At 43.8% G+C, this 12,378-nt stretch overlaps 1 protein-coding gene across 3 annotated transcripts in view; it reads left to right on the top strand.

Annotated features, from left to right (window-relative positions):
- dennd1b (DENN/MADD domain containing 1B) overlaps positions 1–10,483 on the top strand; it is a 97,072-nt gene extending 86,589 nt beyond the window's left edge. For all 3 annotated transcript variants that reach the window (XM_076088247.1, XM_076088246.1, XM_076088248.1), the window contains 4 exons: positions 686–775; positions 8,360–8,439; positions 8,815–9,037; positions 9,196–10,483. In XM_076088247.1, the coding sequence (XP_075944362.1) occupies positions 686–775; positions 8,360–8,439; positions 8,815–9,037; positions 9,196–10,056 (1,254 nt within the window). In that variant the 3' untranslated portion in view covers positions 10,057–10,483. The remainder of the gene's footprint in view (positions 1–685; positions 776–8,359; positions 8,440–8,814; positions 9,038–9,195) is intronic.
- The last annotated feature ends 1,895 nt before the right edge of the window (positions 10,484–12,378 follow it).

Genomic DNA, 12,378 nt, shown 5'->3' with positions numbered 1-12,378 from the left:
GTTCAGTATTGTATGAAAGATAACAGGTATGTTTATGCATGGCAGTGGCACTAATAGGCCATCACTCATTTTACGTTTCCACATTTATGTTTAAGATGAAAACATCAGTGTGAATAGCTTGTGTGTATGATTATCATGCAACTGACAGACAACGTTGATATTGGCATTGGTATCAGTTGACAAGGTGTGTTTATAAATGGCAGTGGCACGGCCTCCCTCCTCACTGTACCTCACACGTTTAAAATAAAAACATGAATATATGAACCTGTGTATTATTTGAATAGCTTAGTATTGAATGCACAATAAAGAGGTATACACGGTACTAGGCCCATTTAATATAAAACACAATTTTATACAATATATATAGTCGGGGGTCCCTGCTCCATCTCTCTATCAGTTTGGGGGTCCTTGGCCTGAAAAATGTTGAAGACTTCTGCTTTAACTTTTACAAATGTCACTGAGAAATAGAAACTGTACAAAGAGCGTCTTTACTTTAGTTCTGTGGCTTCTTTCATTCTTTCACTTGAAACGGATTAACTTGAACGAAGGAGTAATGCATTGAATTTGTTGTGATGTGGTTTGAATGCAAAAACACATTATTCTCCCACCAACATGTTCTACATACTAGTCCCTTTAGTTCATATACAACACAGATCATTTTACATTCATTTCATTTCTCTCTCAGGAAGAAGAAGAAGAGGGGGTGATGGTCTGTGAGGGGTCTCCCACCAGCACCAAGAGCCTGTCTCCAAGGAGACTGCAGAAGATGAGACGGGTATGACACACACACACACAGATACACACACACACACACATCAGTAAATAAGTTAACTACATGTACACTGACTGATCATACGAGAGCTCAGTTTTCGCTTGATCGACATGGATGCGGTCTTCCACTTCTGTGCTCTTTCCGTCCACTTTTTGTTCTCATTTCTGTCTTTCTTTCTCTCTTCATCCCCACTCTCTCTCTCTCTTTTTTTTATCTCCATCCTCCTGTCTTTCTTTCTCCCCCTCTCTCTCTCTCTTGAAACAGCTCTTGGAAGTACAGTAGTTTGTCAGGGTGCCAAATGTAATGATAAGCAATTTTTTTTTTCTTTCAACGCACTCATGTTGTACATTCAGTATTTTTCTCTGAACAGCACGGACAGTAGAAGCAACTCATCTGCTGGTCAGCATTTCCTCTGAAGAATTTGCTTGTGCCCCATAAGTGGATTGTGTGTGTGTGTGTGTGTGTGTGTGTGTGTGTGTGTGTGTGTGTGTGTTCGTGCAGAGCTGGCATACAATGTGCAAACACATGCACGCTCACAAAATACACATTCATCAATAAATTTATCAAGAGAGGTAAAAACGTTAGAAAATACGAAGAGACTGCAGTGTGAATGAAAGCGTGGACATATAGTTCTTGGTGAAGGAAGTTTAGTTCAACGTAATTAAAATTGCACACTTAAGTACAGTACTAAAAGCATGCATACAGCCTCAGGTTACTAGTTAAATCTTCCACCTAATATCTATACCTCTGTACTCTCAGCTGGAGCTTTTCCACTTATTTTGGCGAAATGAAAAAAATACCAAGTTGACTGCCAGTTCTGTCTTAAAAATACACAAAAAAAACATCCCTGCATGCACACACTGACATTTTGGTCACAGTCATATAAGAGTTTGATTAGGAGAGGTTGCGCCGTCTCTAATTAGCGTTGTGTTTCCTGTGTGTGTGTGTGTGCGTGCGTGTGTGTGAGATGAGGCTGGAAAGTCTTAGCGCAGAGGAAGGTGTGACGGCCGGGGAGAGGAGAGGAACGGCAATTAGGGCTTTTCTAAAGGCCTCCTCGGACACCCTCCCCCCAGCAAGCACACACACAAAGACGGGCCAGCCCGACACACACACACACACACACACACAGATTAACAGTTAACATGCAATTGATGTGCGCACACACCCACAAACAAGCATACACACTGCATTCAGGATATACACACTCTCACACCCCTGTCCCTGCCATTGAGGCCTGTTCATTGCCACAGTAACGGGTCCCTGGAGACCACTGGAGGAGGGACGCACAGGACACGCGTCCCACAGCACTGATTTTGTGTGTTTGTGTTTGTATAGTTAGTCCATCAGTTCCTCTTCAGCCATACACAATGCTTTTCTTCTCTTTTCACATTAACGTTATATATTTACTTCTACCTTTTAGCTCAAGTACAGTTTACTCGTCTATGTTTCCCGACCCCCCTCTGGTAGTCTTCCTGACTACCAGAGCACCGAAAACACTTAGAAATAGATTGGAAAAATTGATTTCATTAAAGACATAAACCCCAGTAGGAGAGTGCACTCTGACATTCTGTCAAGTGAAACTAAGACTGAAAATTGAGAAGCCAAGAAAGCCTTGATAGTTTATGGCCCGTCAGTGTGCAGTAACCCCTGAAAGATTGAAACTCTTCAAAACAGTTCAAAACTGTGTTGTTGTTTTTCCAAGATAGTCGTATTAGCTTAGTTTTTGTCCTTATAAACAAATTAAAACGCGTTACTTAGAAACTCAAAATATAACACATTCTTTCACAAAAAGATGTTTATGTCCAGTTCAGAAATAATGTTTTTTGTTTATGGAATACCTCTGGAAAATCATTTGGCAAGTACAGAATTAAATACTCTTTTTTTTTAGGCTTTTATTTTTCTTAATGCGAGCCTTTTCTTTACTTTCACCTGACTGTTTAAAGCGCACCGTATTTACATTTCAGTTTCAGTTCAAAGGAATCTCTTACCCCCTCTTATCTTTCCTTCTCCTTCCTTTCTATCTGTGTTTTTTTGTATTAAATTGCTGCCCATGAAATCTTGATACTGTGTTCTGCCCACAGCTGTCTTGACCAGGTGTTCCTTGCACGGGAAATTGCTCTCAATGGGACTAACCTGGTTAAATAAAGGTTAAGTAAAGTGGGAAAAAAAAATAGAAAACCTTCCTTTACCGCCTCTTGTGCCCACACAGACACCTACAGCAGTACCAACTCTTATTCCTCGATGCTCATTCCTTAAAATATGTCCCACTCCATCTCTGTCCTGTCTGTGTCCATCCATGCAATTCATTTTTCAATCCTAAAATATTATTTTCCTAAAATAAATATATCTAACTTTTCTTGAATTGACATTGTACCCCAATTTTATTACCCGAGACTCATTTTTAGAAACACGTCACAACACAGCACCACAAAAAAACCAGCCTCCCAACTGACCATCAAGTTGAATCAGCGCCTCTCTTCAGTTCTTAAAGTTCAACAAAAACTGAACATTAAAACCTTCTTTAAGGTAGTACTCCATTAGTTTTAGCTACTGTAGGTGTGCCTAATAAACTGGCAACTGAGTGTATATTAAAGATGGTACAATGGCGCTGCTTATTGAACCGTATTCATGCCTGAGTGAAAGGAAACTCACTTCGTATACAGATTTTTTTATTTTTTTTATTTGCCTTTAAGACACATTTTTGCATTGTGTCCTTAGCTACAGTACAAACACTCGTAAACCCGCTCCCTTGTCCTTCTCACGCATCCATACCTCTGACCAAGTGACCAACAAAGCCTCATTCGCCTGCTATTATAAATTCACACGCATTTTGTCATCTGGCGCTCCAAACATGATGATGGTGATCTGATTAAAGACATTCCATCTTCCTGTATGAAAGAAGAAGCCTGAAACATTTTGAGCATTCATCTTTTCTTTTTTTTTTTTTGCAAACTCCTCTATGGCTGTCCTTGAAATGAAGTGAATGATCCTGGAGTAGCTTCCTTTTAATTAATCAGAGCAAAAAATAATCCGAGTTATGAAATTCCTCTTCTATTTGATCAGCCAACACACATGTACCAAAGTGAAAGTGCTGTTGTCATTTGCGCACATATTTCAGCCGTATCTGGCAATGTGGGTGATTGTCGGTGTTTGGTGAGCTTGTTGATTAAGAATGTAGGAGTAATCCTTTCGTTTGACAAAAACAAGACTGAATTGGACTGCTGACTCCTCGTCTGATACAACAAACAACAACCATTGTTCTGGCTCCTGTATGGTTCTCTGTGTGAGTGCCACATCTGTTTTTGAGATTCTGTATATCTGGTATGTGTGTGTGTGTGTGTGTGTTTTATGTGGTATTGTGCTGTGAGCATCTGCAAACAGAGAGTGCGTGTCTGTACCTCAGCCCTTTTGTACATGAGCATGGTTTTGATTGTGTGTACTGCATGCACACACAAACACGCATGCATTTAGCAGCTTGCCTCAGGTTGGAGACAACACAATGACAGCTGTTGAGAGAGGAGAGGAGAGGTTGGGTCAGTGTTATGGACAATGACAGCCAGCAGGCCTGTTGCCCGGCTCAGCCTCAGGCTCTGGACTCTTCACCTGGTGAGGCAGGAGAGGTGCCAGCCCGGAAAACACCACATCGCTTAGGGCGGAGGGGAATCAGGGAGCTGACAAAGATGTAAAACAGAGGAACAAAGTCACATGGATACTTCAGTGTGCGTGTGCGTGTGTGTGTGTGTGTGTGTGTGTGTGTGTGTGTGTGTGTGTGTGTGTGTGTGTGTGTGTGTGTGTGTGTGTGTGTGTGTGTGTGTGTGTGTGTGTGTGTGTGTGTGTGTGTGTGTGTGTGTGTGTGTGTGTGTGTGTGTGTGGTTATTTGTATGCGTTTGTAGTCTCCATTTCATTTAGTTTGTCCCCACTTCAGAGACCAACTGACTTCCTCGCTGAACCCAAAGTGCCATCTCCTGGCACCTTCAGAGTACTGCACTGCACCCATTCACAGAAAGACACCAGGTGATCTTACTGGATGAGTTTAGTCCAACAGAATGAGCATAATTCACATTTTCCTTCTTTTATATGCCTCCCTTTTTAAGCGAAAGGGAAGCGGGCTTTCAGCAACAGCCAGTTGGATCGACGAGCAGTGAATCTTGCCTCAAATGCCGTTTTTCTTTCTTTTCTTTCTTTTTTCTTTGAGCGAGCAGCTCTTAAACAGACTTGGCCGTACTTCTGCAAAGGCTCTGCCTCTCCCCAAGGTTTGTTTGCATTTTGCCGGCATCTCTTTACATACACTGCCAAGCTGTGAGATCAGTGCCCGCTCAGAAATACCATATGAAATGTATAATGTAAGACTGGCTATTAAAGTCCGCTAGCGTTTGGCCCCGTCACAGAGAGGCGTAGTTGTTCCGCTTAACTGGTCATGCAGGGAAGGAAGGGAAGAGGAGGGAAGAGGAGGGGAAAGTTTGTTTCTCCAAATGCAGATGGTGATGACTACTTTCCCCTCATAAACACAGAAATGAAATGTAATTTGTTGTATCAAATCTGAGGCCCCTTGGATATATGTCATACCTTTGCTTATTGCACGGCCAGGATCTAAAGGGTGCGAGTAAAGGATAAGCTGCTCACGTCTACAATTCTATTCAGTTTACTCACAATCCGTGACTGTGAAGGCTTGTAAGAGGACGTGTGGCTTTTTATGTCTGAAGCCGAAACTAGTGGTAATCAGGATTCTTTAACTTCTTGAGCCAGGTACTCTGATCAAAGTCAAAAAAATAAAAAGATTACAAAATAATATTAAAATGATTAAAGAAATGTTTCCCTCAAGGTAAAAACGAAAATAACACTGTGAGGAGAAGTCAAATCTTCTCCTTGATTTAAGAAACACGAGGCTTTTCTCTCTCTTCCAAAACTGAAACAACTCTTTATTATTTCCGTGACTCCTCTGCTGTATCTCCTCCTGACTCCTTGGCTCCCTGCGATCTGTACAGTCGCACTTGTGGCGGAGAGGAAGGGAAGCGAGAGCCAGACCGACAGAAACAGTGACATCTGTCGCTGGCAGCAGAGTGATGGAGGGAGGAAATGGGAGACAGGGGAGGCATGTAGGGGAGAATCACTTTTTACATTTTCACCTTTTAGCTTCCCATTAGCCGACAGCGAGAAGCTAATGAAGGAGCAGTATGATAATCTGTTGTTCTGCTATTTTATGCTTTCCCCTGTCCTGTCAGGCCTGAGGAGGTATGGGAAGGTGGCACAGCTGTCACAGCTTTGGTTGGGAATATCTCAGAGCACATTTGAAGAGTCTCTCTCTCTCTCTATTTCTGTTGTCATTTTACATTGACGTACAGTACATCTAATTTTAGATCTCAGATTTAACTGATGCTGATGATTTCAACAGCTTTTCAGGAGCAGAGATATTATATTCAAGTGACTAACAAAAGCATACGTCGTATCTCACATTACCAGTCAAATGAATGCAGTATGTTGGCCATTAAAAAAAAGAAGAAAAAAAAGTGTGATAAACCCACTCCTTCTATCGTAAAATGCTTGGTTGCTGTAAATAGTCTAATCTTAACTGCTGCACTCAAGGGTCACAGTGAAGAGAGGGAGTGACAAATTGATAAAGCCGTGAAGTGAGGTGCCATCCGTTTACGGCTCCCTGTGGAACTTTCTTTTGTAGACGGCATCAGAGCTGTAACAGAGATCAGAGGGCCAGGCTTCATGACCTGTGTCTGGTTGTGTTTGGGTTCACCTTGCTTTAATAAACACCTAGACGCAGAGAGAGAGAGAGAGGCCCTGCTTCCCGAAAACACCGCTCTCTCGCACAAATGCGCAGTCTAAATAACTGCATGCACCGTGAACATGCAGTGTTTCTGTCCAAACCCTCCCCAAGTGTCTCACAGGTGCATCTCCGCTCCGCTTTGGCTGGCTGGCACGTCGGCCTGGCCCCAGATTTACTGCCCTGACACAGGAATCCATTAAAGGCTGTTTAGGGATCCCAGGCCTGAGCCCCTCTGAAATCTCTTTCATTATAGCTCCACGCTACCATGGAAGGCGAGCGGCTTGGCCAATCAGCAGTGCCGCCACATGTGTTCATGTTTAGCCCGATGGCTGAGAGGCTTAAGTGGCTACTGCACACATCTCCTCCGCTGACTTTTATGGAGAAAATGGCACTTTAACTCTTTGTGTTTTTTTGTAATAGGGTGCGTATGTGACTGAGTGTGTATATGTGGGTGTGTGTATGTCTTCCCTGGCCGAACACAGGCCCTAAATGAGGCCAGGCCAGCCACACGTTACATTCCGCCTGTCTGGCTGGCACTGCGTCGGCTAATCAAGACCAGCTTGGTTACCGGTTCCAATACTGCCCCCCTTCCCCCCCTCCCGTCATTCTTTAGAGCTTTGAGGAATCTTTCCTCACCTCTAAACATTTCCTTCCTTCCTTTTTTCATTAATTCCCTTCCTCCTTATTGTTATTGTGCTCTTGTGTCAGTTTTTTTTTTTTTTTGTTGTGTGTCTGTGTCTCACAAATCACAACCACAACACAAGCACACAAACTGTACAGCGTTCACTCCCTAAACACACACACCCGTCCTTCCGCTCGCTGTTAGGGTTGTGAAGAGCCTTTTTCTCAGTGTAGGGCTTTGATAATTGGCTAACGAGAAAAATGCAGAGAAGTTAGAGAGGTGGAGCCAAGCTAGTGTAAAAAAACATGGGAGGGGGGGCTGCTAACTGTACCACATGAGTGCTTGTTTGTGTACAAAAACACACAAGAGACTGAACGACAGTTTGAGATGTTACCACAACAATAGACACAGGAGGTGTGCAGCAATATGTGAGAAGGTAAATGGGCAAGAGTGGAAAGAGTGTAAATTAGAAAGTGAGAGATATTGTTAACATAAGCGAACATGCGCGTGCAGTGAGAGAGGAACATATGCGTCGTGGTGGAAGGCATGTTAATAGGTGGCCTGGGGCAGATTTGGGCTCCCATGGGGAGAGTCCTGCCCGGCTCTGTAAAGCTTCTGTCTCTTCTTTAACCCACCCATTAAATACGGTACACAGGTGGCTTATTAAACCCACAATGTGTGAGACAACTACACTACGCACTGATCATTCAACACTCAAATGACAAATACAATCACATGTGCCGGTGTCGCAATGCAAATGATCAATGTAGCTACCCCCCACATCTTCACTCCCAGTGTGAACGTGGCTTTAACTTCCCATATAATGCTGAGTTTGATAAAATACTGCAGGGGATGTTAAAGATTTCTGTCCCTAGACCCGAATTTGACAAATTTAGTCTCAACCCTAAGGGTCCAGGCTCATTAAAACAAGCTGCTGCTTGTGTCTCATGGGGACCCACCAGACGCAGACCTGCATCTTGTCTCTATCAGGTTCCAAGTCGTTGTTTAGTGAAATGCTGTACCTCAGCAGAACACCCCATTCTGTCTGACTCCATGTTTATCACGAAGCCTTGTATCTTAAAGCGAACCCCCCCCCCCCCCCCCCCCCTCGGGTCCACTTCCATTGTGTTATCATGTAATGCTTTGCTTTTCTAACTACATCCACTTGCTGTGTTGTTCTCATTAACAGCAAAACTTCAACAAGTATCCCATGAGCCCTCGAGATCTTGGCTACGGGCTCGATGATGACGAGCTGGACAGTGCGAGCAAGTAAGTACTCTGATTTTTATGATCGCAACATTTTGGCCATTCCCATTTTGTTTCAAGTATGTTTGTCCCGATATTGGAACTTTAGCTGGTTGACTGATTCATTTCATAAAGAAAAAGCAGGTTCTCTTTTTCTGAGCACATTCAATCTTTTTTGTTTGTTACCCATGATAATACTGCCCCCAGGTGGACATATGTGGTGACAGAAACGTCACTCAAAGGAAGTGGTTATCGCAGCGATATTCACAATAAACTGTTATACACATGAAATATTACTTTTGAAAATCCCCACTGTTGATTAGCATTTGATGCTCGCTAAAGAACAGTTATCTTATGAAACAATACACGAGTCACTGTTTAACTCTGTCTCTGTCTCAGGATCTCCTCAGAGGACAGCGGGGATGTCCCTTCCTACATCGAGGACAGCGACGACTCCTACTCAGTAGAGCTCGACATCGACTCCTCCCGCTCGGGCCAGATGAACCTGCTGGAGGAAATCCTGGACTCTCTGAGCACCACGACTGTGGAGCAAGGCAAACTTAGCGCTGCCAAGAGCCTGGACTTCTTCAGGTCCATGGATGATTTAAACTACAAGGCCCCGGTACGCAAGAGAGAGACGGAGGAAGACATGGCTATGAGAGGGCCAGTCAGCATTTACAAGTTCTTTTACAATTCTTAAGGTGTCAGAATGGGACTCAGAACTGTGTTTCTTCATAAAGGTATTAAGTTAATGGTATTTCCTTGTTTCTGCTGTTCCAGAGCAAGCCCGCACCTCCCAGCGCATCCAAACCTGCCGATGAGAGTGGCTGTGATGGCGGCAGGGATCATGGCGGCTGGAATATGGGCCAGGATGACACTGCGGTACACGGAAAACACCTCCCCCCGTCCCCACGCAGACAGCCCAACAAGAGCAGCCTGAAGGTGACAAAGAGACCTGCGACAGCTTCCGCAATGCCCATCATCACGAATACACCCCCGGCCCAGGAGGCTGACATCTCCAGGTCATACCCTCATCAGCTCAACTATGACCCTCTACCTGTAGGGCGACGACCAAAAGACCGCTTCTCCTACTCGCCCTCAGCGTCCCATAGAGTTACACCTATGCCGCCGTCTCCCACTCTCTGTTACACCTACAGTTCTCCAGCAACCGTTTCTCACCCAAGCTATTCTCTTGAACCGACGGGCCGGCCTCGGACCATCTCGGACCCACAAGGCAACATGGAGCTTCCTGAGGCCCAGAACCAGACTGCCTCCACCGGCATCCTGAGGAGGAAGGTGCTGTCCAAGGAAACCGTGAGGTACTACCAGGAAAAGGCCCTCCAGAGGCAAAGCAGCAAGGCCCAGCAGGAGGGTCGGGGGAGCCCGTCGATGCCCAGCCCGTCAGCTATGCAGGTCCCGTGGGAGAAAGAGGTGTCCAAGGAGGGGCTCCTGGGGCTCGGCCTGTGCCTGGGTCAGGGTAAAGGTTCGGGGGCGGCTGTGGTGCAGGATCGAGGCCTCCTCGAGGAGATTGACTCCATGTGTTGCCTCGGCTCAGGGCTCCACACCAGCCTGCAGCTCTCCCAGGTTCACTGCAACAACAGTCACCAGCCGGTCCAGAGCAAAGCCACAGACGAGTCATAGGGACGTCACAGACTCGGTGTCTGTAAAATGCCATAGGTTCCACTGAAATCTATTCACTGTAATTCCTCTATTACAACTAGCTACACGTTCAGAGAACAGGATCTTTGTGATCCCAGCGCTCTGCTATCAGGAAACATTATGAACAGATTTGATGTCAAACAGGCAGAAACAAACAGAGTCACAGCCTGAAGAGCAGGAAACAGGAAGAGAGAAATTGGTCCACTGCACAACTCTCCATCTTTAAATTCCCCAAAAACATTATTTTCTTAAAACAAGTGAAAAAACCTGCAAGTGTTGTGAGAATACTTTAACCCGTTTCCAATAAATGTGAACTCTACTTCATAAAAAGAAACCACATGATGTGAGTTAAAAAACAAGTTCAAACATCTAATGTCAGTTGGGTACTTCTCCTGAGCGAACTGAACACTGATGAAGTGACAACAACGTGGTGTTTTACATAGTTTTACTTTCTTTAAACAACTGTATTCTCTTGTGAATCGGAAGAGCAGCGCTGCAAGAACACAAACTGAGTCCAGAATGTTGAGATTGTTTTGTGTTTTTGAAACGCAGCAAGATGTTTCACTTGTTTTAAGAACATACAACTTCATCAACTCAAATACAGAGACTTGATAAGAAGGAGATCTGTGCAGTCTTTTTACTGATAAAACAAAGTGTTTCTGTCTGTAATCATCTAAATTCATGGACAACATGTATGTTCATGTGTTGTATATTTTCATCTTGTAACAGCTTCACAATGTTCTACCAGACAAAAAGCCACGAGACCCATAAATTACATTTTGGATAAAGAATAAGAAGCCAACCATCTTGACTTTCAGGATTTAAGAAACGGTACTTGTGAGGATGAAGAAGGGATGATGTCTCCAACACATCATGATGTCTTTTACTCAGTGTTCCAAACATTACACGTGATCAGGTTACATTTGCACTTGTAGATGAACACATTCTTGACCACCTGGTACTAGAATCCTTTGAGCAAAAAAAACAACAAGGTGAGACAGGATGTTCCAGACGCAAAGTCCACTCTGGAAACTAATCATCCACTGTGTGATACTGGTGTTTGTTTTTTTTATCACCGTGCCTTAAATGGACAGGTGATTTGTTCTGGATACTCTGGTGTCTTACTCTATAGATAGTGATGCCGTACAGGTACTTTCTAATCAGAGTCTCTGATGCTCTCAGATCATAAATACAACACTTAGTAGTACGTAAACAGCACAGTTCTCTGGATTAATAGAATAGTTAATATTTATATGATGTGCTTTAAGCTGCTGTTTTAAATTAGCATTCCAGATAATGAGCTGTGCATGTAGACTCCTCTCTCTGGCTCTCTGTGTGTTCTTCAGAACGCTTCTGTCTCTGAAGAGAAGCAAACAAAGTCAAAACAGCGTTCGATCTGAAAATGCCCGTGTCAAGGCCCCATGTCCTTTTCTTTCTCTTTCTCCACCATCATCATCATCATCACCACCACCACTCTTCCTCCTTGATGTTGTCTCTACTTGTGTAATAGCACTTTCAGCACATCTGACTTTCACTCTCAATCTTTAGAACGGTTGCCAGTTGTTGCAGAGCTCAAACAGCTGGGATCAGTAGCTTACAGCAAATGTTACTCCAACACAAGTGAACAGTGCATTTGTTGGGGACAGGTTTCCTGTTTGTAGGATGAATACGTCAGAATAATATACAATATCACCAGACTTATCACACGGCTCTCCTTGGCTTTCTGTCTGTCTGTCTCCCTTTTCTTTGCTCACGGGAGGAAATGCAAATCTCTGTCCTTCTAGGTTAGAGTCACACACTGTAATGCAATGCAGTGGTTGATGATTGTACTGTAATGAAGCAATACGGTTCTCCTCGGAGAGTAGCGACGTGGATGTAAAGCGCACAGAGACTGAAGTATTTCTGTGACGGACTCTCCTGTGGAGAGAAAGGCAGCGTCCAGAGGAGAAAAGAAGAAAGCTTTTCCTGTGCTAGTGTTGGGATTATTACATTTATGGTTCGTTGTTCTTATGATTTATGCCAGACGCCAGTCGCTGTGGCAGTTTAATAGCAGCTATTTCTCCACTTTTTTTTTTGAGTGCTGCTCTGCGTTAACGATTTGCTCATAAAGTCTTTGGCGTGCTTCTAAAAGCCCAGGAACCAGAACCAGTCCTAGTAACTCCCAAAAGAAGAAAAAAACGACTCCAGAAGAATCTCTGCTCTGGCCTTATTCATTGTAAAGACTTTAAAACTTATTTACTATGCAAATATTTAAAACATTTTCAAAAGAAAGGTCACTTTTATTTAACAGTAATTACATGATTA

Source organism: Anarhichas minor, unplaced genomic scaffold, assembly GCF_050575085.1.
Source record: "Anarhichas minor isolate MPS153535 unplaced genomic scaffold, ASM5057508v1 ptg000010l, whole genome shotgun sequence".
Taxonomy (NCBI): domain Eukaryota; kingdom Metazoa; phylum Chordata; class Actinopteri; order Perciformes; family Anarhichadidae; genus Anarhichas; species Anarhichas minor.
Note: the sequence above shows the minus strand (reverse complement) of the source record. Positions and strands in the feature narration are given on the sequence as shown.